Genomic DNA, 27,851 nt, shown 5'->3' on the forward strand with positions numbered 1-27,851 from the left:
TCAGATCTTGGGAGTTTTATGGTGCAGCGCTGGGAGGGTCGGAAGTCCAAGGGCATTGGCCCGGCGGAACATTTCTGGCCATGATCCTGAGGTCTCCTTGCCACTAGCCAGTGGAGCTGTGGATTCTTTACGATCCGTCAAACTGGGCGGGTAGCAAGCGAAGTCAGCGTCATAATAAATAAGAGCCGTGACCTTAGCAAAGACATGGACATGTGCTCACAATGTTGGCACAAGCCATCCACAAATGCATAATTTCTGAGCCCTATCATACACCCAGCGCAATGCAAAGACTGGTTCAACGCAAGTGTTTTTGATAGTTTCAGTCTAACGCAATTATCATTTTCACGCCCTGTACCACATTTTTTAAATAGCAAATGCTCCTGCACCCATCTGTTCGCCTATGGGCGTTTTTGTTTGAACATTTTTGGACCATGTACCTGGTGTGCCAGCATTTTTTTACATAATTAAATTGGCAAAAGTGGATTCAGTCACAACTTAAATGCACCTGCGTGTGCTTCAGACCATGCACTTAGTTAAAATGGGAACAAAATTTGTTGGTGATTTGAAATGTTTAATTTATGTGTTCAGCAAGCAGTTTTTGAGTTTTCAGGATTTCCCATTTAAATAGGACTTCGATGGCCAAGATAGCTGCCTAAAGGCACTGGAAATATGGCCATTCCCTAAAAGCGACTTTGGTAGAACACATGCCATAAGAAAATAACATCTAAGAAGTTAAGAATGACATGAGGGTGGGCAAATGACCAAATTCCATTTTTGGGTAAAGTATCTGTCCCTTTAAGTTCTTTGATAAATCATACTTTGTGCAATGAAATTGTACTGCATTCTGCTGGAATGGAAACTCTGCCATCAAACCTCATGCTATTCAGTGAAGAAATTATTTTCGGTTTGACTGGTTCACAACCCAGCCAAAAAGGACAAAAGGAGTACAGCCATGCATCCTCCTCCTCCGGCTTTGATTCCCTAAAGCCATAGCGCTGAAGCATCAAACTGTCAAGCCAACAAATAACTATTCAAAGCTGAAGACAAGCATTCTCAGAACAAAATCATCACAACAAGCAGAGTAATTGAGTTTGGAGAAAAGCACCTTCAGCTGAGTACACTGTGATTAGTCTCTGACATTTAAAGCCTGATTTAGAAGCGAGAACGATCGCTGCACAAAGGGGATAACCTCATCCTCAGCCAGAGATAGACGGGGTTGACGCAAGAGACAGCACGACTAACAAGTGCTCTTGGTAGAAAAGACGAGGTTACAGTCCAGTGTTTTCACTGCTATGACCTCATACACGGTTTTGGTGAATAAATTTACTGTGGAATTTCACTATGATGAATTGTGGCTGCAGACAGAATTGCATTTGCAGAAAATTGCATTCCCAGTCTACACTGTTTTAGCAGTCCAATTCATTAAAAGAATTGTGTACATTACTGGTCAGATATTTACAATAATTACATTTTTTGTTTAGATTAAAATAAAATGTTAAATGAATTACCAACAATAAAAAATTACCTTGTGCCAAGTTTAAAAAAATAGTTTTCATTGACGTAGAAAATATTGTTTTTATGACTCAACTTAAAAAAAATTATCATTACCCTAAATGTTTTAATTGTTTGAATGAAACATTTTTTCCCAGTACATCTAGACAACTGATTTTAGTAGATATTAAAATGGCATTTATTCCTGAATTCGTGAATTTTTAGCACGTGATTCTTTAGAAATTATTCTAATATGCTGATTTGTGGCAACAATAAACATTTCTCATATCAATGCCAAAAACAACCTGGCTGCTTAATATTTGTGGAAAATCATAATACACTACGATTCAAAAGTTTGGTGAAAAAAGAGAGAAAAACCCAAAAATGTATATTCAACAAGGATAATAAATTGATCAAAAGTGATTGTAAAGTCTTGAATGCTACAATATTACTTTTTCACATAAATCAATAAATCATTTGATGAATTACTTCATTTTATTTACTAATTTATCAGTTTTAATTATTTCTGATTACCACCTGCTCACAGTAAAGAAAATGCATTTAGAAAGATGGGATATTTACGGTAAAAAACTATGAAAATGAATCGAACTATGTATGGTGCACAAATAGTGCTTGATTAAACTGGATCGCGGGTGATTAGTTAATATGCTGCAGATGTTACTGTATGCAAAGGTGATGCAACTATTCAGTGAATTCGGCCCAAAGTCTCAAAGAAACTGAAACTATAATTATTCATCCTTGGTGCATATTGCTTGGGCTATCTTAAATAATTCTACGCTCTTCTCGAATGCTCTTTTAATGTGTCCATCATAAGAGTTATTTAACTGATCTTTGATCATTAAACTTTTTTTAATCTAAGAAGAAACATCTTAAAATATCTGAAAACTTTAAACTGATGTTGGCTTGCAGAGAATTACCTTAAAGTACCAGTCAAATTTTTACAGGCCTATGCAAATGAAACAATTCTGAACAGAAACTGGAAAAAACAGTTCTACTTTTATGTCTACACAAAGTTTTAAGAATATCTTGATCAGGGGAAATACATGAGCATAGGCCAGAAGAAGGCATGATTAGAAATAAAATACTTTACATTATGTAATAACGCACAGTAATTAAATACATTTACATTATAATAACCAATATCAATTTTTATTATATTTTTAATATAGTTATATATAAGTATTGTGCTCTTACGTTTAGAATGATTTAAATTGCTGTTTAAGAATACAAGAACAATCATGTTTAAATGTAACCCTAACCAGCAGTGCATGGGTTCTTGAAATTCTTTACAACACATAATGCAAAGCATTGAGTCTTTGGTTTGACAAAAAAAGATGTCCATTCAGCACTCTTGTAACACTAAAACACTTTCTCTTTGAAACAGAGCACGAAAACACCTTCATTATCTGAGACGAGTGGCCACAGGAGAATCTGACCTGAAAACCACACGCTTATTTTTTGAGCATTACATTTATTCAGTTTTTCACAAAACATTTCCTGCATCACAATGATGCACATTTGCATTAAATTCCGCTATTATAGAATCTCTTATGACATTCTGATCCCTTTTAATGGCTCGGGATTTTTTATTTTTTTGCCCTTTTCATTATTACAGGTCTTAATAAAAAAAAAGCTCAGAAAAAGTGCAAAAAGTTACACACCACAGTTAGGCTTGCATCATGTCCTAGGATTTTGACCCATAAGATTTTACTGTCAACGGCTTCGGTCATAGAAAAAACAATATTACTTTTCCCATGTTTTCACGTAGTTCACATGTGATTTTAACATTCAATTGTCACATGATTCAAAATGTGTCATTTTTCTTTTCCATAAAAAAATCCATAAAAAGCGAAACGCCACAGAAACTACTGTAAGCAAGTAACAAAATGTTGTTACTTGCTCTTTCTCATAGTTGCAGCTGGATATAGGACAAAGAGTAGCTTATATTTCATCATCCTTGCTAGGACACTGTGTTAGGAGTACAAGTGAGGTTTACCTTCCTCGCTATCACTAATAACAAGAAATGGCCCAGAGCTGATTTGTATTTTAACACATCTGGCAATTCATTCTACGCTGCACCCTACAAAACACTCATCTTCTTCCTCAATCCAAGAATCTGTTGCACTATTTGAAAACTGCGGCACACAATCAACATCCACCTGAAGCAAATCTGCCAGGAAGAATGGGCCAAAAATCCTAACTGAACAGCTTTTTGTTCGCATGATAAGAAGACTGTGGATTTAGGTGCAAAAGTAAGATGAGAAATGGGAAGAGTTTGGACATACAGAAAATGGCAAATAAAGATGCGATTTAGAAAATATTGCAGCAGCAAGTTCATACGAGATCACAGCGTTTGGTCTTCAGACGAAATCGTTTCAAATGCTTGGACATTTTGTCCAGAAGTAATATTTTAATAAAGGAATCAGTAAAGAGAATCTCAGCTCAACATTCTCACTAATAAAAATTAATGAAAGGAAAGAAAGAGATGGATATAGAGAGATCAAAGGTTCTGATGTAGCCTGCATGAGGCCAGTAATAGAGTCCAGCACGCAGTGGGAGAGAGCGTCCAATCATCAGATTCCAGACTGAACGAATGCTAGAGGGACGACTCATCCCGCTATATATCGCCTGCATTACCCCACTGAATAGAACATTCACATATTTATGAATGTCATCTGCAAAGCTCCGTTATGACAGTTAGATATCATCAATCATGACAGCCCTGAATCCTTTTAGCAATATCCTGTAGCCTTCAGATGATTTCCTAAAACGGGCTGGGGTTTGGCCGCAAAACCACTGTATCAAAAATTGACAGTTGTTCCTTCGGTCACAATTGAATATGACAGTCCCTGTATCATATTTTGAAAAATATTCAGAAGTATCAAATAAAAAGCAATGCTAAAATATGTCCTAGATTTTTTATTTGATGCTGCTAAAAGAATGTTATATTATGTATTTGGTGTAATGCAATGTGTTTATGTTTAAAAAATTATTTTCCACATATTACAGATTATTTTTTCTCTTCCAAGCCCTGCCTTCTGAAACAGGTCAATTTGTACAAAGCTCATTGTTCTAAAAAAGCAAGCTGTACTCTGATTGGCCAGCTATCCAATGTGTTGCGATTGACCGAATACCTCAAGTGTTTGGCGGGAATGTTACGCCCCTTATCATAGCATGATGCTGCATGCCTTGTAAACAAAACGCCATGTCTGCATTCGTGATTGGAGAAAAGACGAGCGACAACAGCACTACCGCTCAATGCACAAAACTCGCATTCAAATAGTACATAGCAGCTTATTTTAATAAGAAAACGTAACTTACTTAAAGGTTGTGAGTCAGAAGTGCCAAACAGCTCGAACTGCCCCATAGCCTCTGAGCATGGCCAGCATAGGCTGCTCAGATTCAGGAAATGTGCAGAAGACACTCCGATATTTGTGTTGAACTGTTCTGGAAGTGTCGTAAATCCAATTTAACCACTGATTTCTAGTTGTGTCCTCTTTTGGAAGCACAAAGAAAGTAGTTTCACTTTCACAACGACAGCTAGAGTAATAGCTCCGCCTTTTTTCTTTGCGTTAACATTTGGTGTTATGTTATGACGGTGTTTAAACGAGACATGGTTTTTATATTAAATATCTCTTTGTTTTTGAGACTTTAGTGTTTGAAACTTAACAGATATTGTTTATGCGCCAAGAGCTTGTAACACTCTAAAGAGAAAAACTATTTGAAATCCCATCAGATGACCCTTTAAGCAGAAATTTAGTAGAAGTCTTACAATAGTCTGTGTCCACCTCTAACTCATTCCAATGCGGTTTGCAAAGGATTTTTGTCGATATGCAAATGCTGGAAATTAATTCAGACCTCTCTAAGGCCAGAAAAATACTTTAAGAAAGTAGATGGATGCTAAAATGAGAATATGGTGATTAAACAAATAATCATATGTAAATTAAATACAAATAAAAAATAAATAATAACTGAAGTTAGCTGCTATTAAAACAGCATATTATACTAACATCATTTTTGCTATCATATTTGTCACAACTTCAAAATAAAACAATACTATTATTTCCAATTCCTATTCAAATATGGGGGTAATTATATAGAGAGATGGATTATGGCAGCAGATGTCAAATTTACAGTCACTGTCTATGCAGCTCTATTAAAAACTGCATTGCAGCTTTGTTAACTAGCTTCCTGTAAAATAATGCCAGGTAAAATAACTCAGATGTTTAACGATATAAATGCTTCAAATGAATGAGAATTTGTACATTATTAATGTTACTGAATGATAAATAAAGGTCATTTCACACCAAAAGAGATGCACAAAAGTGAATTAAACACAAATTAATGTTTCTTTCACAAACAGAGTGAAATGAATACGTGTCAGGCAATGTAAATTCATGTCTATAATTCTAATACTAAAAGAGAAGCAAGTTCAACTATCTTATTAATATATGTGGTCACTTAAAAAATGAGATTAAATCAATAAAGTATGATTTAATTATTTTGCTAATTATTATAGTACTGCAGGTTTGCATAAAATTCTGTATTTGCATTTCCTTTAGTTTTTTTCACATTTTCTTTTGTGTGTGTGTGTGTGTGTGCAAGTGGAAAGAATAATAAGCACTGTTGCAACAAACAGCATCTGTCTGGACTGTATATTTCAGAAGCATACACATTTATTATGAATACATTTTACTACAGTTTTCTCTTAAAATTACTCTACATAGGATAATGCATTAACTTCAGTAAATCACATTATCACTATTATTTTAATAAAAACAAATAAACAAAAAGAGAAAAAGATTTAAATGGAAAAGCTGTGGTTTGGGGTGAAAGATTTAGCCTCTAAATCAAACACATATTTCAGTTGATAACGGGTTTCAGTACGCATACTGTTAAACCCTCATCCTGCTGTTTTCCAACCATTTTCTCATCTACACTTTCCAACAACAAATACATTCTTACCTGATGAATAATTTCAGCCACTGGAAGTTGGTCCACATACGTCAAAGATTCGATTTGCATATCGCCACTACCAGACCTGAGGAAAAAAAAAAACAACATAATAGATAACAGTTTTAACAGTAGACAAAACAAGACCTTATTTCAATGTAACGTATTCAGACTTGGCCTGCGGTAAAAACTAAACAAATGACTTGTTTTGTGTTCCATAAAATTTAAGCACCCTCTAATCTAGCTACATTACTATGCAGTGGGCTGAAGAAGCCAAAGTCTCACCACCATCAAACCATCCTCTGCAATTGCCTACAGTCTGTTAGTTTGAGTGGTGGGATGATGTTTTGCCCCTCGTGTAGGCCAGCAAAGCTCAGGACCAGACGAAAGAGTCTGCTTCAGCCCGCTGTCTGCAACTTCATACATGAGTGGCTACTGAAATTAAATTCAGTATGCAGCTCTCAATTCCACACAACAACTGACTGAGACCGAGAGTGATCTGGGTGGAAGGTATCAAAACAAAAACAAATTGTCTCTGATAATGAATGGAGGGACGTAAAGAGAATGTGGTAGAAAACTCCCATGTAATCCCATTGGACTGCATATTTATGGTACCTGTAATTTGTCTTTGAATAATATGCATCTCTATATTTCGGTCAAGAAAACATGCGATCAGACCAACACAAATAAAGCTAAACATTTAAAATATCCGTTGGGTGACGTGGGGTGATGATTGACAGGTAATTTTAGAGGTGTCTTTGCTATTCACTGAACAAACAGCAAACAAACTGAAAAGTGTTTGCATGAAGAATGAGGACCGGAGGTTAACAAAATGATTCAAGTGCAGCTATGTGTTGAGAGCGGAGGCAATTGGTAATCCATAGTGGAGCACAGCATTTCAGACGGCAAATCATTCTTGTATTTCAATGAGTGGCCTGGGCAGCCAATTCACAGCTCACCGGGATGAGGCTTTTTTTTGTTAGTTGACAAAATGGCCTGTCATTCTAGCCATGTGTATAGCATAGGCACATTGCACCACTTTTGGTCTCAGTTCAAATGGCTAGACTTGAATTACTGCAAAACGGAAAAAGCAACAAGAGCAGAGCTAGATTATTTACTGTGAGCCTGTCGGCTAGAACATCTGCACTCGAGCAATGGAACAGCAATAAAAACACTGCAGTAGCAATGTAACATTGTTTTTTCACTTTAATACTGACAAGTAATAATATAACTGCATTTTTTAAATGTTCTTTTTCAGAAAAATATTGTGAGTGGTGTTTATGCATGCTAAACTCGACATTGTCAGAAATAACTGGTTTTTAGCATGCTGCTATGCATTAGATTTTAGGCATTTTGGATTGAACAGTGGTTTCTTACTTGGCCGAGTCAAACGAGCCTACCTTCTTTATGAAATTATGATCTCAAGATGCATACCAGTATGCCAGATTCAAACCTTAATGAGAATCTCTTTAACAAGCTGTCCAGTTCAATATGTATTTCATGTATGCAATTACACCTTAAAACAAAGTGTTACCCAATTAGGGTCACTGGAGGTTGCAGAGTATATGTAGAGTTTCTGCTCAACTTCATTGTTGTTATTGCAACACTGCATTTAAATAAAGGCCCAGACAAATCAAAGCGATCACACATTGCCTGCTTTTAGCCAGAAAGTTGTGTGTCATCAGACTGCAAAGACTACATTGATTGGCCTGTGTGAACAGAAATCCTCTCCATGCCAGCATGTGGCAGTAGTCTGTATTTATTTATTATAGAACATCCTTATTCCTTGGTCACCAAGTAAGTTTAAATTATTACTGAGCGATAAATTTAAAGTTTAGTTTAAAATTATTGTGATATAATTTTCTTTGATAAAATGATAAGTGTTTTTATAAATGTTCAATATTATGTTTGCACCAAAAGTTGTGCTATTCCTTTGAACCACTCCACACTGACCATTTGCTGCACAGATCAAGCTTACAATAGAATAAATGCACTCTCTCACTGATGAGTTTCTGTCATGTCATCAATTTTACTTTACTCTGAAATAAAACACTAATTGAAGTAAAGAAAGTTTTGTTTATACGCAGACTTTAAAGTGAAGAGAAGTCGTTCTTGCATAAGCCGCTGGTAATTGTCAACTCACATGGAAAGTTAATTCTTTCCTGTCGATTTACCACTATAAATTGCTGTTGGTGTGAACATACTTTCAGATTCTTGTTGAAAACTACAAGCATGAGCATTAGTAATGATACTTGCCTTAGCAAACACCACTAATAAGCGGCAATGCATTTTGGGAAATATGTGCAATGCAAGCTAATGAATCATTTAAAGAGACTCAAAATTATTCAACATCCATCCCAGCAATTTTGCAACTATTTTTCAGGATGAACTTTTAATCAAAGAGTTTTAGTAAATTTATAAGAAAAACCATCAGAAGGTGTCTAGAGAGGGCTAGTGTGTACTGAGAGTACACTTTCATTTCCCTTTATGCCCACTTTGCACCTCCTGATTTATTTTTCATTCCATAACATCACCTGACATTTAATTACTTTGAGACTTGAGACCTGCGCAAAGCAGTCAACATCATCACCCTGGGCAAACCTGAATTACAATACAATCTCGTAAAGAGTGGGCACGTATCATAAAGACGAGTGGGGAGTCTATTAAACCGTCCTCCTCTGTAAAACTTAATTTACCTAATGGAAGCCCTCTGATACAGCAGCAGAGACTGTGGAGGAAAGGAGGCGTAAAACAGGATGGCTGCAGAAAGATTTAGTGTCGTAATGCCTCTACTGTCATGCTCAGAGAGATGTCTCATGGAGAGGGAAAATAAGAGTTGTGTTGCTTTTAAGCACACTGGAGAACATGATGTTCTGCTATGCTGAAGCCTGAAGGGGTAATTCACCCAAAAAGGCTGTCATCATTTACAATCCAATCCAGTATGACCCCTTTTTTTAGTTTTTTTTTTTTTTAAGAAGAACAAACATTTTTGGAAAACAACACTTTTTTTTTTATAAATAAGCTAATGCTGGGGTTCAACTGAACTGACTTGAGCTGAATAATGACTAATATAGTTGAACTGAACTTGTTGCATAACTCTTCAATACTGACTTTCTAAATAAAGTAAATTAGATCAAAATGTAAAAAAGAAAAGATGAATGACACTATTGTCTTCTGTAGAGCTGCTTTTTTGTTTCATAATTTATTGTTTATTATAATGTGAAGTAGCTTTGAAACAATATGTATTGCATAAAACGCTATATAAATAAATGTGACTTGACTATAAAAAGTAAACCCGCGGCTGTCAAATTATATTTGAAGTTTCCCTGAACCAATACAATAGCCTTGTGTGAGGAAAAGATTAAAATGTTTTCAATATGCAATTTGCAGGTGTGAGTGAGTCACTCTTTTAAGAATGGTTCACAAAACTGGTTATATTTTCAAAATTGTTTTGAAATAAGTCTATTATGTTCAACAAGACTTCATTTATTTTGCCAAAAACATAGTAAAAACTGTAATATTGTGAAATATTGCAATTTAAAATAATGATTATGCATACATACACACACACATACGCTCACTCACACACACACACACACACACACACATATATATACACATACATTTACATCTATAAACATTTATTTATTTTTTTTACATTCATAATTCTAAGAAATGTTTCTTGAAGAAACTCTTTGGGAACTTGAAACCCCCAGTTTCACTCTTTGGAAGAAAGACAGTCAAAGTCGGTAATGAAAGAAGGTTAAGTGAAAGCTGTCCATTTCTAATCGCACATGGGTATGTTGTTCCCACATGACAGCTCCAGATGTGACACAACTAGTCCATACTGTCACAGGCTCAGACAGAGAGAACAAGGTGACCAGGCATTAGAAACCGGACACATGTCCTTGTCAAGGCAGTCTGATGATAGAAGAGAGCAGAGACGCCAGCCATGCATGACAGCTGTATAAGACAGCAAGAGACAGGGGACAGAGACCTCCCCTCAGGTGCATATGCTGCCGTTTCACCCACAGATGTGCCAGTATAGTGAGTCACGACAGCCTGTGACGGTGGGGAAAGAGAGTATACTTCCATTTCTCAAAGCAACAGTCACCGTTGGAAACTAGCACCGGTTTGACAGCTTGTTCAGTGCATAGGCTGATGAACCAGTAACCTAACCTTCTTTGGTATGCACAAAATGTCAGTTATTAAGAACGAAACTAAAACCATTACCTTTATTTAGTATTATTTTAGATTTATTTTTTTTCTTGTTATGATTCCTGCAACCGCAATGAAACAGCAGTAGCATATATTTTCTTCCCTATTGTGACATACATTTGAGTAAAACCGACTATCAAACAAGAAAAAACAAATGTTGAGTAAAAACTGGTTTCTATTCCTTGGTTGTTGATTGGACGGAGGCAGATTTGAATGCGAGCTTGCAGATGATTTTAATAAAGGGTGTATTAGCTAAATGTTTGGAAAAGTCTGGCATACATCACCAGAGAGAAATCTGTGATTGCAAGGAAGATGGTTCACGTTTAGAAATGTAGAAAATACATACATTTTTATTCTATGCTGATTTAGTGACATACAGGTGCTACACAGTCTGTCAAAAAGATACCTATATCTGCTGTTGTGGATTGTGCATTTAAACTGTAGTTCACGCAAAAAAGTTTGAAATTTACACTCAGTCCATGTAAAATCAAAATGTATATTCGATTTTTGGGGGTTTTTTTGGATTGTCTGCAGTGAACGGGTGCCATCAAAATGTTCAAACAATTGATAAAAGCATCACAATAATCAACAATGCAAGTGATCCACATGCTTTGTAATATGTTGACCTATTTCACTGGAGAAAGCAATATTATGGATAAAGTTAACTTTTCAGAATCAGGAATCAAGGACTTTTTCACCAAAGTAAGAGTTGGTATGAATAAAGTGACACAGTATTTTTGCCAGAAGCAATGTTTTATGTTAGGACTCTTTAATAATGGATTTGTTTTTCATGAAACACAGTTTTTCACTTTACAATTGATTGAGTGGATTGCTTGTGTATTACTGTGATGTTTTTGATCAGCTGTGAGGACTCTTATTCTGACGGCACCCATTCAATGCAGAGGATCTATTGGTGAAAACATGATGAAAATGCAAATCTGATGTTATTACCCAAACATTTTGATTAATTTTCTTAATCTATATCGTTAAACCTTTATTAAAAGAACCAATTCCCACTATTAGAGCGCATAAAAGACTAGTGCATTGGCTGCTTATTTGTACTGATAAAAGACTTAATTTGCATGACCATATTTTAGATGCCTTAAAGACCTAAACTGAACTAGTTTTATTGAAGGAAGACTCTTAATAGTAAATGTGTACCCTAATTTAAAGTGTTACGGAACGGCTCCCTTAAATCATGTGATGTAAACAAATGACACAGGATAATTTGACTGGTTTAGCCTGAGGAAAAACAAATAGTGATTTTCATTAATTCTACTGGGAAAATAAAAGTAATTTCAATTAGATTTAGTTTAGACAACAACAAAACAGAGGCTTGTTTTGCCATTCTTATTATTTTTGGCATATTAAATAAACCAGACTTTTTCCTCCTCCAACTAATAAACAAACAAACAAAAAGCTAAAAGAACACTTCAGCGGATCCAAACAATTCAGCCTCAAGATGATAAGGGATGCCTGTGATCACTTATCTAATTGTGTATGCCTGCAGCGGACTTTACTTTTGCTCATTGAACAACCAGCAAAATAAATAAGCAAGACAATACATTATTGCGATATTAATGAAAAAGCCAGTAACACTTCAGAATAGGGAACAATTATTTACTATTAACTACTCTACAACTTTTCCATTTAATAAATTACAAATTTGCTGCTTATGAATATTTAGTAAGGTAATAGGAATGTAGAATAAGCCATATTCATATGTGCTTAATTACTACTAATAAATGGCTAATGTTCTAGCAATATGCATGCTAATAAGCAATCAGTTAGAGGCCATATAATGAAGTGTTACAAAAAAAAAGTACATGGAAAGAACTGAATGATTTAGCTAAATTACATTTACATGCTAATTAGTCATAAATTATCTTTGAAGATTAGTTTGAAGAAAGGCTTAATGTTGATTACATAATCTGACCTGTACTGTAAGTAACGAAATAATAATGCGATAATTTGTAACGCTGCAGTTTTAGGAGAATTAGGATTCAGATTTAGGTGTAAATGTAATTTGATTTTAATCATGTGCTGCTGCTATTCCAATACAGCTACACTAGATAAAGTTAATTCACTTTACTATGATGCTGAGGAATCTAATATGCGTTTATCTAGTTTTATCCACATGCTGACTGCATTACAGATTAGTTTGACAGCAGAGAAAACCTAAAATATGTTTTTCTTTTTCAGATTAGCAAACCAAGACATACTACTGCCATCTTGTGGCCTACATGTTTCACACAACGCAATGTTATTACAGTTTTTTTCCGGTCCCTGGCACCTATTTATCAGTACTTGGATCGCTTTTTCCAAACCCTTCTAACAGCGAACACAACGACTTTCTTCATGGGCTAAACTGTGGATCATTTATCATCGCTTTGGCCCAAAATGCATTCAATGACTCCATCGGATTTAATTATTTTCTCCCATAGACAACCACCACCAAAATTTCTATAAAATAACACCTAAACGCAAATACTCTTTGTAACACTGTTAAACCTGTGTTCAAAACATAACGGAGCAATACTAAACTGAACAAGACAGCAATATGCTACATTTCTACATTAATACTGCAGTGAAATATATTTCAAACTAAAAATGAAACCTCACTAAAATTACATAACCTCGTGCATGGTGTTTTGAATTTCATTACCATCTGTACAAAAGGCTAAACTTAAGAATTGTGTTGTATATAGATCATGTAACGTACACAGCAGTGAATTCTGATAGAAACAAAAGAAACAACCTTGGTTGACAACCTTTGCTTTTTTGAGTTGGTATTAATGCATTTCGGTGAATTTAACAGCTGTGCTAAGATGAAGGTTTGTTAGAAGAACAGTGTGAACCGTTTTAAAATAGGGACCTAAAAAAATGAGAAATGGGTCCTGATGATTGTTCATTAAAAAACCAAAAACAAAGAAACTAATCTTAAATCTATGTCATACTGCAAACCTCATACCATTAACTCAAAATTAGGCACCGACACTTTGTTAAAAATATACACGACCGAGAATCCGAGAACCGAGAGTTAACATTAAGGCAAGTAAACCAGTATTGTTTTTTTATATTTGTGCTTATTTTGTAAAAAATAATCACTAGGATCACTAGGAAAAGACAATCCCTGTAGTTCTGGATGTGACTAAAATCCATCTAAAATATATGTATAAAAAAAGAAGAAAAGTGTAACTCTTCAAAAACAACAACAACAAACAATCATCTAAATATTCAGAATTGTCTGGAGTCTGGATACAGGATCAGATCTACATCGCAGGTAACTGTTACTGTACTGTAGTCAGAAACCCCTGTGCAATCTCTTTCATATTACTTTCAGCCCACCACAGAAAAGGTCGACTGCAGTAGCACAGATCTCATCAGAGACAAGGCTTTTCTTATTTTTGCCCTCCACCCTCTTGTACATTTTCCTCTTGTTTTATTTGAGCACTTTGTTTGGACTTGAAGCTGATGGAGCCTTTTGCAGCTACTTTCTTCACAGTGAGGTTCTGAAGGACGCTTAAATAATTCCGCTTGCTAAAGTTCACACAGTGAGAACTTACACTAAACATGTTCAGACCGGGAGGACGTTGCGATTGTTTTGAAGAGAAGGTTTGTGGATTTGAAACTTAATAGCTTCTATAAGAAATAGCTTCTATAAGAAATTCACTTTACAATTTGATATATCTATCTAGCAAAATGGATTTCAGCAGATGAAAGAGAAAAGAAAACTACACCATTTATAAAACAAAAAAATGTTCAAAAGGTATATGAAACTTCTCCTGAAGTCTTATTAACATTAAAAGTGAACAACAACAGTAGTTATAATTATCTTACTGGAAACGTGTGTGATCTGATTTGACAGGTATCACCATAACCATGGTGACACAGCATGCGTAAATCATTAATGGGTCATTAAAGGAGTCAATATTCCTAATAAGGTTTTTATAGTGAACAGCCACAATGCTCCCAATGCTTCATTAAATTAGACTGTTTGCTCTGGAACATTCAAACTGGGTTAATTAAGGCTGCTGCTATAACCGTTAAACACTCATTTAAAAACATTAATTATGCCAGACCAAGAAAGTAAACAATTATCTTACAGAATTTTACTGTTATTATCATTATTATAATATTGTAATATAATATTATATAATGTTTTTTTACATTAAACTACACATTATGAAAGACTGTTTCTGCCATGGTATAAAAACACAATTCTAATTTAAAGTTAGTACCAGCCATCCATCCATCCATCCATATGGATAGACAAGCTTCCATATTACAGGATAGTCCATCCATCCATCCATCCATCCATCCATCCATCCATATGGATAGACAAGCTTCCATATTACAGGGATAGTCCATCCATCCATCCATCCATCCATCCATCCATATGGATAGACAAGCTTCCATATTACAGGGATAGTCCATCCATCCATCCATCCATCCATCCATCCATCCATCCATCCATCCATCCATCCAATGAACAGAATGTAGCATGATTCCCGGCCCCACACACATTATACTGCAAATTACTGTCTATTAGTATTTAGGCTTTCAATGACTACAAAAGCAGTATAAGCCAACTGCAATATATTATATACAATCGTGCTTTGTGTCCAACAAAGACAACAATGAATGGGCTAATTAACTCAATTCACTAAAGAAGATACATTGCATTTTCCCAGGAAACTGTGATGCTCAATATCATTTAGAGTCTAACGAGTCTCACCTCTGTATTGGCGGCTTTACGGAGGACGTCAGATGGATAGTGTCCTTGGTGATCTCCACTTTGCGGACACTTCCAAAAAAGTCAGTGATGAGAACGCTCCCGGGATCCCTCTGGAACAGGTCAGTACGGTGACCCGGAGTGGACACGCACTGACTCTGCGGGCACACCTTAAACTGAAACAAACACGCAGCTATCAGTCAAATGAGACTGAGACGCACAAACAAAGAGATTAATTACGGGTTGCCGGGTTCTAAAAGCGCCTTCACTCCCAAATGGATTTGCAGTTTAATAGAACTGCAAGCTGTCAGAAATGAATACAAAGAAAAAGAACAAAAATTACCATTTAAATAACATCTGTTCCTGCACATTCAGCCATGGTGTGCAAGAAAGTGCCGTTAATATGTGATCTTGTGAATTCTTATAAAAACAGACAAAATTCTTATAAAAATCAGCTTGCAGAAGAAATATACGCATGAAAAATGCAACCACCTTTTTATAAACGTAGAACAAGTATAATCAAAATTTTACCCTATATACATTCAATTCTAAAGGATTAAACATTTGTTTCTCAGTGTGTCCACATTCTAAGGTTTAGGCCATTATTTAAACATTTAATACATCTAAATTTGGACTTTACTCTTAATCCACCTAAGCTCTAAATCATCTTTTTTTTTTTTTTTACTGTGACCTCAGGATAAAATATTTTAATACTCAATCCTGTCCAGCTGGAACGAGGTGTGTGCTGAAATTGCATTCAGCATTCACAATTCATTTTTTTCTCTTCCATAATATGACACATTTCACCGAATATCCCGAAACTGCATATTCAATGAGATTCAATAATGTCTGATTTTATCCACTGGGAAATGATTGGATTGTGAAAGGTGGACTTTCTGTATCAGAATGGAGCCAGACTTGAATGAGAGTTTACAGTTGATTGTGAAGAGAATGGAAATTTTGACCTGCTGGGAACCGAGATCATGACTGGGAAATGGATAGAGTTTTTTTTTCCGTTGGAATATTGCATGCGCATATGAATAATGATTTAACAGGAACATGTCCAAAAAAAGAAAACGACTGCATAGTTTAGTCTGCAAAACTGTAAACATGTCAATATATTACTGTTTTTAAAATGATTCAAGAATTTAAAAAAAAACTTTAATACAATTTACCCAAAACATCTGAAAATGTTTGCTAAATCTATGTTAAAACATTTGAGAAATAATGCAATAGATAACTACTGCTAAAGCAACTGCTAAATCAACAAAAAAGACAAAAATCAGGATTAAAGACTAGGCAGTTTTGTAAATTATTGACTATTTGGATGAAAAGAAAAGCAGCTAAATGAAAACATCACAGTCAAGCAAGTCCACTGTGAAGACAGCCTATAATTAACATCAACAGGAAAATAATAATAATAAAAAGTGAGCAGTGATGTGACATTTCACCCTTTACATTACTGTTCAAAAGATTTTTAAATGTTTTGAAAGAGCTCATCAAGGAATTTATTTGATCAGAAATGTTACAGTAAATATTGTATATAATATATTGTGAAATATTATTTTATTTGAATATTATTATTATTATATTATATAATATATTGTGAAATATTATTATAATATAAACGTTTTTATATCTGTTAATATAATATCAAATACAGTTTGTTTCTGTAATGGCAGAGCTTAAGAAGCTATTAGGCTACCAATTACTGATGAACCTTCAGAAATTATTCAAATATTACTCTACATTTAAAAAAAAAGAAAAAAAAAAGCTGCTTAATATTTTTGGACATTTTTTTTTAAGATAGAGGGAATTCAAAATAATATCTATTTGAAACAGATATTTTTGAAAAATGTCTTTACAGTCACTTTGATCAGTGTTACTCATTTATCTAGCTAGTGTTAAAATATCTGTTAACAAACTAAGGCATGATTTTGACAAGCTAAAAATAGTATCTAATGCTAAAAATGGAACTAAATTTATGCAGCGTCTTCGTCAACAAGACGAGATGGGGCTAGAATGTTATTTGAGGACTATGGGACATACAAAATACATCCTAAAGGCTAAGCTAACTGTCTTGTCTTTCAAAATGTACCCTGTCATTGGATTGCGATTGGATTGCATATCTAGTCTGAGGCTACTAAAAGGCAAACTAGCGATCAGAAACAATGGCCTCAGGTTTGAGATAGGGTGAGCTGAAGAACCTCAAGTAAATACCGTTATGGCTTAAGTGAACATAAACAGGTGGGTGAACACCGAGTGTGTTTCAGTAACGTTATAACGCGGATGCATTCCATCTTAAATGCATACATGTTAAGTAAACCTACCTAGTTTTTCCTAATTCAGTCATTGATTCAAACAGAAGATCATTATTTTTTAGCAAAACCTATTCCCAGTGCACAGTAAAAGCCAGAAAGACATTCTGCAATCTTTCTGATGACAGCGAAAGAGAGATCATTCATGCGAGAGATCATTCATGAGAGTTCAAGTGGCCCTTTTCTATCAACATTAAAACCCCTCTCTTTCTCCCACGGGAAATCAATAATATCGTTGCTAATCCAGTAGAATGGAGAGAGAGAGCGAGAGACGAGCAAGGGGAACAAAAAAGCACTAGAAAAGAGGCTGTTGTTGGACCTGTTTGATCTAGGAAGCACTGTGCCAAGCCGAGAGGATGTGGAGGGCAGGAGAGATCAAAATGGATTGTGGGAGTTGGTGGGACTCCAACCACTCAGATGAATGGAAGAGAAACTCAGACTCACACAGGCCTTCAGAGAAAAGGTCTCCCTCCTGACTGTTTCAAAGCTGTCTGACCTACAGCTGTATTAGCCACTCTGTTTAAAGTGACATGCTAAGAGTGGTCCACTAAGGCCGTTCTTTTCATCTGAGGCTACAGGATGTCTTTGTGATGGACGCTTTTTAAGTTCAATTCTTACTACTAGATAAGGGAAATGCTTATACAAAACCTTGCATTCTCCATATAATTTGGCTAGAATTATACAAAAACACCACACACACACTTACCAGATCGTTCATGTTGGCCTGGCTAGCAGGGTGAACTTCCTCCAAGAACTCCAGTAAGTAGAAGGTGTACTTGTCCATCAAATGGACCCCTATTGCCAAGTCTGGCTGGTGCTGTATGAACAAAACAATACAGGTGAACCAATTCCAATTTTATTTCCATAATCTGTATTAACTATACATGTTCAGGGTTTTCTAGTGAATCACTGGTCTAGTCTAGTTTAGTCTGTTCACAACAAATGCAAACACATTAAACAATAAAAAATTTGCTATAGGTTTTTTGCAACAAAAACTATTACAGTTTCTCTCTTTGAAACAGTATGCTTTTATTAAAATTATTGCCATGATAGTGTGAATTTCAATTGTAAAAATACAATTCTGGTCAAAACTTTGAGGTTGGTTAATGTGTTTTTTTTCTTTAAGTTCAAACTTTAAGGTAAAAAAAAACCTAGAATATTGTGAGATGTTACTACAATATCAAACAGTTATTATTTACTGTAATATCTTCAGTGTCACATGATCCATGAGAAATCATTCTAATCGTAATTCTACTACGCTGATTTGGTGATCAGAAACAGTTCAGCTACTTAATATTGACAGCTACTTCTGATGAAAGCCAATCAGAATCCATCCTGTTCTTAAATTTATAGCAGAAGAGAATAAACATACGATATAGTTCGCTGGTGTGGACGGTAATATTATTATCTTACAGTTATCTTTTATCATTGTGTTTGGTGTGAACTGGGCCTTTAAATTACCACTTTTTATTAATAAAAATTATTAATTTCTTGTAAAAATCTGAAATATCTATATTTGAAGACTTTCAATTTATTTATTTTTTTTCATTTAAGCTACAAAAATCCTGTTGTCTATGATATTCATCTCAATGACTTTTTTCAAAGGTCCTGCGGAATTGCAATAATATTTGGACCGCTACAATATTAATTATCAGATAAGAAGAAGATCAAGAGCAGAAGGTTTGACTCACTGAGAGCGAGTCCTCTCCCACTTGGCTGCTGGCCAGGGCCATGAGGTTTGGTGAGTAAAACCTCTCGTACATGGAGGCCCCCTGGCATGTGTCTATGATGAACAACAACTCGTTGTACCTGCAAAGAATGGAGGCAGTTTTAGAGCTGGTTGATTCTCGTCCGATTCAAATCGCTTTGCTTGGATAATGTTGCAATCTTCTACCGCTTGTAATTAAAGCAGATCATGAAGCAGTAAAAGCTAGAGCTGACCTGCAGTACAGGGCTCAAGGCTGTCTGAGCCACGGTCGCAATACAACCAACACAGTACCCTCTGCCAGCTGTTGCCACGGTAACCAAGAACCTGGCATCCATTAATGCTCCATTCACAAAATAAAATTTAGAATAAAAATTAGAAACCACTTCTGGTCATCACTGACGAGCGGGAGAGAGAGAATGAGAAGGTTTGGCATCGCATGAACCTGAGATGTAATGGGGGAGCAATGAAGCACAAAAGGGGCTTCAGTAATTTATTGGATCAAGCCTGCAATTACCACATTGACAGGCACAAAACATCCTGTGCTGTATGCTCTACGGGAAGAGAGGAAGCTCTCGTTGCACCTCACGCTAGCCTCCCACAATATTTACACTGCGCTGGAGCCTAAACAGCCTATTAGAGCATTCATAACACACAATTAATACGTTACGCAGCTGCAGCATGGCCTCGGCTATGTACATCAATACCGTGGCCAAGAGCCACACGATGAAGGCTAGACTGCATGTTTTATGTTCAAAATCGTTTTAAAGGTGTGTTTTGGAATTTGTTCTGGTCAATCTGCAATTTGCTATCAAAAGCGCAAATTATATAAATGATTAAGCTGTACAAAACACATTTGCTGATACGACTGGATGTGTGGTATTGCTTTTATTCAGCGGATGAATAAGCATTCAACTAATTTTTTTTTTTTTTACATTTAGACGCAATGCTGTTAAGTAAGACCTTTTCAAATGAAACCAAGACACTACTAATCAGTTGAGTGAATGCTTCAATGACTTACTCTTAAATATTGTATTGAACAAGCAGAGTCTTCAGAAAAAAGATGATTTGCATCCCAGGTTTGTGGACAAATCAATTAAATGAATGATTCATGACTAATAAATAGATATATTTTATATCCCTAGTAGGGAAATTTGGAGTAGACTCAAAACCAACATTCCAGCATCAGCTGGTACACCTAAAAATATTTGAAAATACTGTACATACAAAATTAATATATTAATAATAAACACCAAGACTCATAAATTGATTACTATTGTCAGGAATGGACTTACCCTATTAGAGAAGTAAGAAGACAATTAGGGCCCTAATTGATATTGGCAAAACATTTCAAATACATATGTGCATATAAATACAAGACTCAACTCGAAACTCGAAAAAATGAGATTATTTTTAAAAGTGGTGTGCTCCTTTAAGTGAAAATGAAAAGTCTCAGTGCTCTTGGACTGTTATATGAACATTCTTTAAATGCCGCTTGGTCGGTCAAATTTGAAAATCAGAACTAGCAATTGTATGAAGACGTTTTGAGAATTTTCGGAATAAAATGCGAGTAGTGCTTGCTTGCAGATAGTTGTCGGCTTTAATTTGTTCAACTTTACTACTAGTAGGATAAATTGAATTTGATTTTTCATTTATCTTAAAGTATACTCGTTATGGTGGAAAGTTCCCTGGAACAACCCAAAGTTAAGTGGCTCTGTCAAGCGCAAAAAGTTATATCCATGGACATCCGGTGGGATTAATACTTACAGCCATTCGTTTAACAGAACAGATCTTTTACAAGATTGTGATTGTAAAGAGATATAATATATATATTGATTAAAATTCCAGAGTTACTGCGTGTTCACTGCAGCTCTTTCTAAAATTACCTCCTCTTTTGCCACATCTGCTCAAAGGCATCAGCCAGCTCCATGTTGCTGATCTCCTCCGAGTCCTGGAACTTCAGGAAGCCGTTTCCGCCGTGACCTGTGAAAATGGAGACCCACAGATTCAGAAAATAGAGGAACTGAAAAAGCCAGTAATGAGGCTGTTACCGCTCTGACCTGTCAGGTAGATGAGAATGTTGCTGCGGTCATCGGAAAGCAGACGTTTGGATCGAGGGGTGCTGGGGGGGAGGCGCCCTGTCAGGACTCGCAGGAAATTCTCCACTGTGACCTGCAAAATAAAAAGAAATGCTGTGAAAAGAGGACCTGCCACAAAAGGCAAGTGAAGACTGCAGAGACAGAGTCTAGGTTTGTGTCTCAAAACTCAAAAGTGACTGTCCTTTAAAGGATTGAATCGTTCACTTAACATGTTCGAAAAAATGTAGTGAAAATGAAACATCACTACTCAGGGACATTCAAAAGTTGATTCTTCTTTGACATTGTTTAGAAACATTTTGAAGTGCCCCTATAATTGGGTTTCCAACAACAGGTTGCAAGGTCAAAAAACTATTTATTTGCTTTATAATATGAATTTTCTTTGCATATTTGACTCCAAAACCATTTGTTTAATGATTAGGTTTTCCAAACCCCTCCTTTGCATGACTCTGCTGATGGTGATTGGTCAGATTGGTCTCATTTTCATTTCATCACTGTAGCATTGTGTTCAGCGTTACCGGGGAAACTGCTATTTTTAATGCTCCAAAAGTGGCACCTAGTGGCAAAGAATGAATTTGCATTTTCATTTAGACCAAAGTGAAAAGACCAACAAGTGGGCTGGCGATATGCTGATGTTTCATGTTGACATCTATATGAAACGGCTTGGGATTCATTTTTAAAACAATTCGTTTCAATGATTTAGAGTCGACTCTTTCACTTGAGAGAAGTGGGCGTACGGTCATTTCTAGAAAAACAGATTTTTTTCAACTAAGTTGTTATGTTATACACTGCATGAAAGGTCATTTTCAAAATTATTATTAGGGGTACTTTAATTGACAGAAAAAAAAAAAATTCTGGCAGAATTGATGACAAGCCTACTAGTATCCAATATTAGTGATGGTTTGGTTAAAACCAAGAGCAGCTTCACCTCATATCCACGGTAATCCACCTCCACGTCATCTCCATACACGTTCAGCTCCATGTTCTTATGACTGAATACAGTGGCTGGTTTGGGGTTTCTATAGTTACAGGCCATATCATCGGCTAGCATCAGCACGATGTGACTGGGAAAGCAGAGCAAACACATCTAATCAGAGTAGACAGGAAGACTTTTACTGCGGCTAGAGACACAAATATCACTGCCTCGTTGTGACAAAAGAGTACACATGCAGCTATCTGTAAAGAAAGCAAGTAAAGTAATGGAAAAACAGTGGGTAAAGACTATTTAAATAACATGTCAATGTGTAATGAGGATGCCAGGAGGGAATATAGTTGGTATACAAAAGATTGATCCAATTATACTGTGGTTCAACAAACCACGTTTTTTTTTTACATGCGTCTAAAGAAAATCAGCAATGCATAGAGCATTATTGAAGAAAATGAGATGGCTTACCTGTCTGGAATGCCCAGTCTCTTTACGCTTCTGTATACTGACAGTGTGTTTGCCACATGCCGATAATTAAACCAGAATCTAGACGTGCAGACCTAGAAATAAACATGATTTAGAAAGACTGCTGGCAAGCTGCAATACATTCGAAAATTATTTCAGACAGCTAATTTAGCTTCTTGTCTTTTTTATTATTGGCATTACATTATATTGCTATTTTAATACATCTTTATGTTCCTCAATTACGTTAATGCTAACATAACCGTGTTAGCTTTGACCAATGTGTTCGCAGTGATGTCTGGTTGTTTCGCCCATTTATGTTCAATTTATCTTAATTTTACTTTTAGTTAGTAATTGTACTCCTTGAAAATTTAACGTTTGGTTTGTCTTACATTAGCCTACATCTAATATGCACATTTTATTTAGCTTTATTTTAATGATAAAAAAATGTTTATTCATTTAGTTTCAGTTCTTGAACAGGGGACAGGGCCCACTAGGGGCATCAGCAAACTTTTAATTTATTTACTTTATTATTTAATTATTATTATTTTTATATTTAATTATTATTATTTTTATTATTGTTTTAACACAAGCTATTTCTAATTATAATCCACTCCCTGCACCACTGTTTTAAAAACATGATTTTAAAAGTGTGATTTGTAAACCTGGAAAAGTCATCATAAATTAATAAATTCATGTAACTCCATGGGCAATTTTATACATTTTGATGCATGTACTAAAAATCCTTAAAAATGTTCCTTATCTTAAATCACAAACAACATGGATGTTTGAATATAAATATCTTTGCTACGTTTTTCCATACTGAGAAACATAGCAAAATTAAATTTAATAGTCTTTTATTTTTGAAAAATAATACAGATAATTTCACTGTTTGTGCACAACTATTTTTTTACTTACCAGGACCGCCCAGTTGTTTGTATGACCACTGCTAAAAACTGTCCAGCTTTGTTCTAAAAAATAAATAAATAATGCATTATTAATTTAATGAAAATCTCAATACAGAATGTGGAAATTCACTTTTTCACGTAAATCCAAGAGTAAAAGCAATATAAACTGAAGAGTCTTGCCCATTTTAGCTACTGTATAAAAGCTTATGAAAGACACTTAAATTGTAGAATTAATATGATGGCAAAGTGCTAACAGTGAAAACCTGTGTTGAATTAATGCTGGCCGTGATGCACTTTATAGAGAAAAATAACAAGGAACATGAAATTATTGCTCTGAAATGCATTTGCAGGTGGTCGTGTGACATTAAACATCATGCCCAGTTTTTGAACTGTTCTATATCTGAACATTTATTTTCATATCTATCTATTAGATAGATAGATAGATGCTAGATAGATATAAACATAAATCATATTTATAAATATAGACATACAAGCAGTTGTAATTATTTTCTAAATATATACTGTATGTGTATATATATATATATATATATATATATATATATATATATATATATATATATATATATATATATATATCGTGATATATATATATCGTATACGTATATATATATATATATATACACAGACGTGGACAAAATTGTTGGTACCCTTTGGTCAATGAAAGAAAAACTCACAATGGTCACAGAAATAACTTTAATCTGACAAAAGTAATAATAAATAAAATTCTATAAATGTTAACCAATGAAAGTCAGACATTGTTTTTCAACCATGCTTCAACAGAATTATTAAAAAAATAAACTCATGAAACAGACCTGGACAAAAATGATGGTACCCCTAACTTAATATTTTGTTGCGCAACCTTTTGAGGCAATCACTGCAATCAAACGCTTCCTGTAACTGTCAATGAGACTTCTGCACCTCTCAGCAGGTATTTTGGCCCACTCTCATGAGCAAACTGCTCCAGTTGTGTCCGGTTTGAAGGGTGCCTTTTCCAGACTGCATGTTTCAGCTCCTTCCAAAGATGCTCAATAGGATTGAGGTCAGGGCTCATAGAAGGCCACTTTACAATAGTCCAATTTTTTCCTCTTAGCCATTCTTGGGTGTTTTTAGCGGTGTGTTTTGGGTCATTGTCCTGTTGCAAGACCCATGACCTGCGACTGAGACCAAGCTTTCTGACACTGGCTAGTACATTTCTCTCTAGAATTCCTTGATAGTCTTGAGATTTCATTGTACCCTGCACAGATTCAAGACACCCTGTGCCAGACGAGCAAAGCAGCCCCAGAACATAACAGAGCCTCCTCCATGTTTCACAGTAGGGACAGTGTTCTTTTCTTGATATGCTTAATTTTTTCGTCTGTGAACATACAGCTGATGTGCCTTGGCAAAAACTTCGATTTTTGTCTCATCTGTCCACAGGACATTCTCCCAGAAGCTTTGTGGCTTGTCAACATGTAGTTTGGCAAATCCAAGCTTGCTTTTTTATGATTCGTTTTCAACAATGGTGTCCTCCTTGGTCGTCTCCCATGTAGTCCACTTTGGCTCAAACAACGACGGATGGTGCGATCTGACACTGATGTTCCTTGAGCATGAAGTTCACCTTGAATCTCTTTAGAAGTCTTTCTAGGCTCTTTTGTTACCATTCGGATTATCCGTCTCTTAGATTTGTCATCAATTTTCCTCCCTGCGGCCACGTCCAGGAGGTTGGCTACAGTCCCATGGATCTTAAACTTCTGAATAATATGTGCAACTGTAGTCACAGGAACATCTAGTTGCTTGGAGATGGTCTTATAGCCTTTACCTTTAACATGCTTGTCTATAATTTTCTTTCTGATCTCTTGAGACAACTCTTTCCTTTGCTTCCTCTGGTCCATGTCCTAGTGTGGTACACACCATATCACCAAACAACACAGTGATTACCTGGAGAGCCATATATAGGCCCAATGGCTGATTACAAGGTTGTAGACACCTGTGATGCTAATTAGTGGACACACCTTGAATTAACATGTCCCTTTGGTCACATTATTTTCAGTGTTTTCTAGGGGTACCATCATTTTTGTCCATGCCTGTTTCGTGAGTTTATTTTTTAAATAATTCTGTTGAAGCATGGTTGAAAACAATGTCTGACTTTCATTGGTTAACATTTATAGAATTTTTATTTATTATTACTTTTGTCAGATAACAGTTATTTCTGTGACCATTGTGACTTTTTCTTTCATTGACCAAAGGGTACCAACAATTTTGTCCACGTCTGTATATATATATACGTATATATATATATATATATATATATATATATATATATATATATATATATATATATATATATATATATATACATACGTATATATATATATATACATATATATATATATATATATATACATATATATATATATATATATATATATATATATATATATATATATATATATATATATATATATATATATGTATATATATATGTATATATATATATATATATATATATATATATATATATATATATATATATATATATATATATATATATATATATATATATATATCGTATATATATATATATATATATATATATATATATATATATATATATATATATATATATATATATATATATATATATATATATATATATATATATATATATATATATATATATATATATATATATATATATATATATATATATATATATATATATATATATATATATATATGACAAAAAGAATTTCTGGATTTTAACGTGTTTGAAAGACAAATGCCTTCTAAAGCAATCAAATTTGTAAATTGATGAAATAGCGAAATTAATGACCATTACAATAAAAATAATGTGTTCATCAGTCGTTGATGCGATGTTGACACTTTAAACCAGAAATTATTTTTGTTGTTAAATTCTATGTAGACAGGAAATAAATTATTGCTACATAAATTATATGTAAATCGTGAATTCATAAAAAGTAACTGTAGAATGATTAAGAGTATTTTAAATTAATCTTAATAAAGTACTTTGCTTTTGGAATCTGATTACATCAGCCACATTTACATTTATTAAAAAGTGTGTTAGATTTAAAATCATATTCATGTTTTATATTGTTTAGCATTAATTGCGAATATACTGCCCTCTTTTGTTGACATCTGGCCCTATATTGTTAAGTGTACTTAAATATTTAAATATATCAAATGTTTTGTAAGAGAGTAGTGAAAGACGCCACAATATAATGAACTGCACTGAGTGAATAACAATAAATATCAAGATACACTTAGTCATGTATTAAAGCTACACAAATGTGCCAGTTAGATTACAAGTATGTGCTTTGTTATCATCTGAACAGAAATGTTAGCCATCAGTGTAAAAAAACAAGTAACGTTAAACTGCCTGCCGTACTGTCCTTTTGGGGATTTATAACGTGTATTTATGCATGTATGTCTGTGCTTATATATAGCAAATCTCAATAAACATAGAAATAAAATATAAACATTTTTAAGCGAAAGAACATTTTATGCTGAGGTGAGAATATTACTGCTGAAAGCTTCACTGTCCATTCAATGAATCAAACAAACGCCTTACAACAGCAATGAATAAAGACACTTACCTCAACATAATTACTGTATGCTTGTGGTATAGAAACAAGCAAATTAATAAATGCACATATTGTCATTAAATTGTAATAATCCATTTTGGTTCGCCACCTGACAGGCTAGACTTGCAACTACAACCAGGAAGCGTTACACTTCCGGTATAATTAAAAGTCCCATTTTCCGACATAAAAGTCTCACTTCTGATCTTTTTTCGGTACTTTTTTGTCTCAGGTTCCATAAATTTAAGCAACAACCGCGGTCTTATATACAGCAGTTGGACGTAGGCTATTATTTATTTTAAAAGGCAACAACAAGCATCAAGCAAAAACAATGCATTGAAAAACGTTCAAATTCAGAATTGTTCTATAAAAACATTTTCCCCATCTACAAATAAGCCAGCTCAATTCCAAGTACTCCAA

General features: G+C 34.7%; 1 protein-coding gene across 1 annotated transcript; it reads right to left on the reverse strand.

Moving 5' to 3' along the window:
* LOC122341252 (GPI-anchor transamidase-like) lies at positions 1-27,607 on the reverse strand. Its single transcript, XM_043234622.1, has 12 exons — positions 27,447-27,607; positions 27,239-27,242; positions 23,843-23,895; positions 22,931-23,022; positions 22,466-22,601; positions 21,502-21,613; positions 21,328-21,424; positions 19,428-19,545; positions 18,443-18,553; positions 15,422-15,594; positions 6,478-6,553; positions 1-192 (listed from the first exon to the last, which is right to left on the reverse strand). Exons 1-12 carry the CDS (start codon positions 27,528-27,530, stop codon positions 1-3), a joined length of 1,248 nt encoding a protein of 415 aa, XP_043090557.1. The 5' UTR covers positions 27,531-27,607.
* Positions 27,608-27,851: the final 244 nt, after the last annotated feature.

Source organism: Puntigrus tetrazona, unplaced genomic scaffold, assembly GCF_018831695.1.
Source record: "Puntigrus tetrazona isolate hp1 unplaced genomic scaffold, ASM1883169v1 S000001182, whole genome shotgun sequence".
NCBI classification, from domain to species: domain Eukaryota; kingdom Metazoa; phylum Chordata; class Actinopteri; order Cypriniformes; family Cyprinidae; genus Puntigrus; species Puntigrus tetrazona.

Bases quoted from the DNA above. Each gene is read 5' to 3' on its own strand.
- LOC122341252 (XM_043234622.1), bottom strand. From the start codon at position 27,530: ATGGATTATTACAATTTAATGACAATATGTGCATTTATTAATTTGCTT. The intron at 22,602-22,930 runs GTAAGCCATCTC...CTGCTTTCCCAG, and splicing joins AGACTGGGCATTCCAGACAG to TCACATCGTGCTGATGCTAG. The intron at 21,425-21,501 runs GTCAGAGCGGTA...CCATTTTCACAG, and splicing joins CATTCTCATCTACCTGACAG to GTCACGGCGGAAACGGCTTC.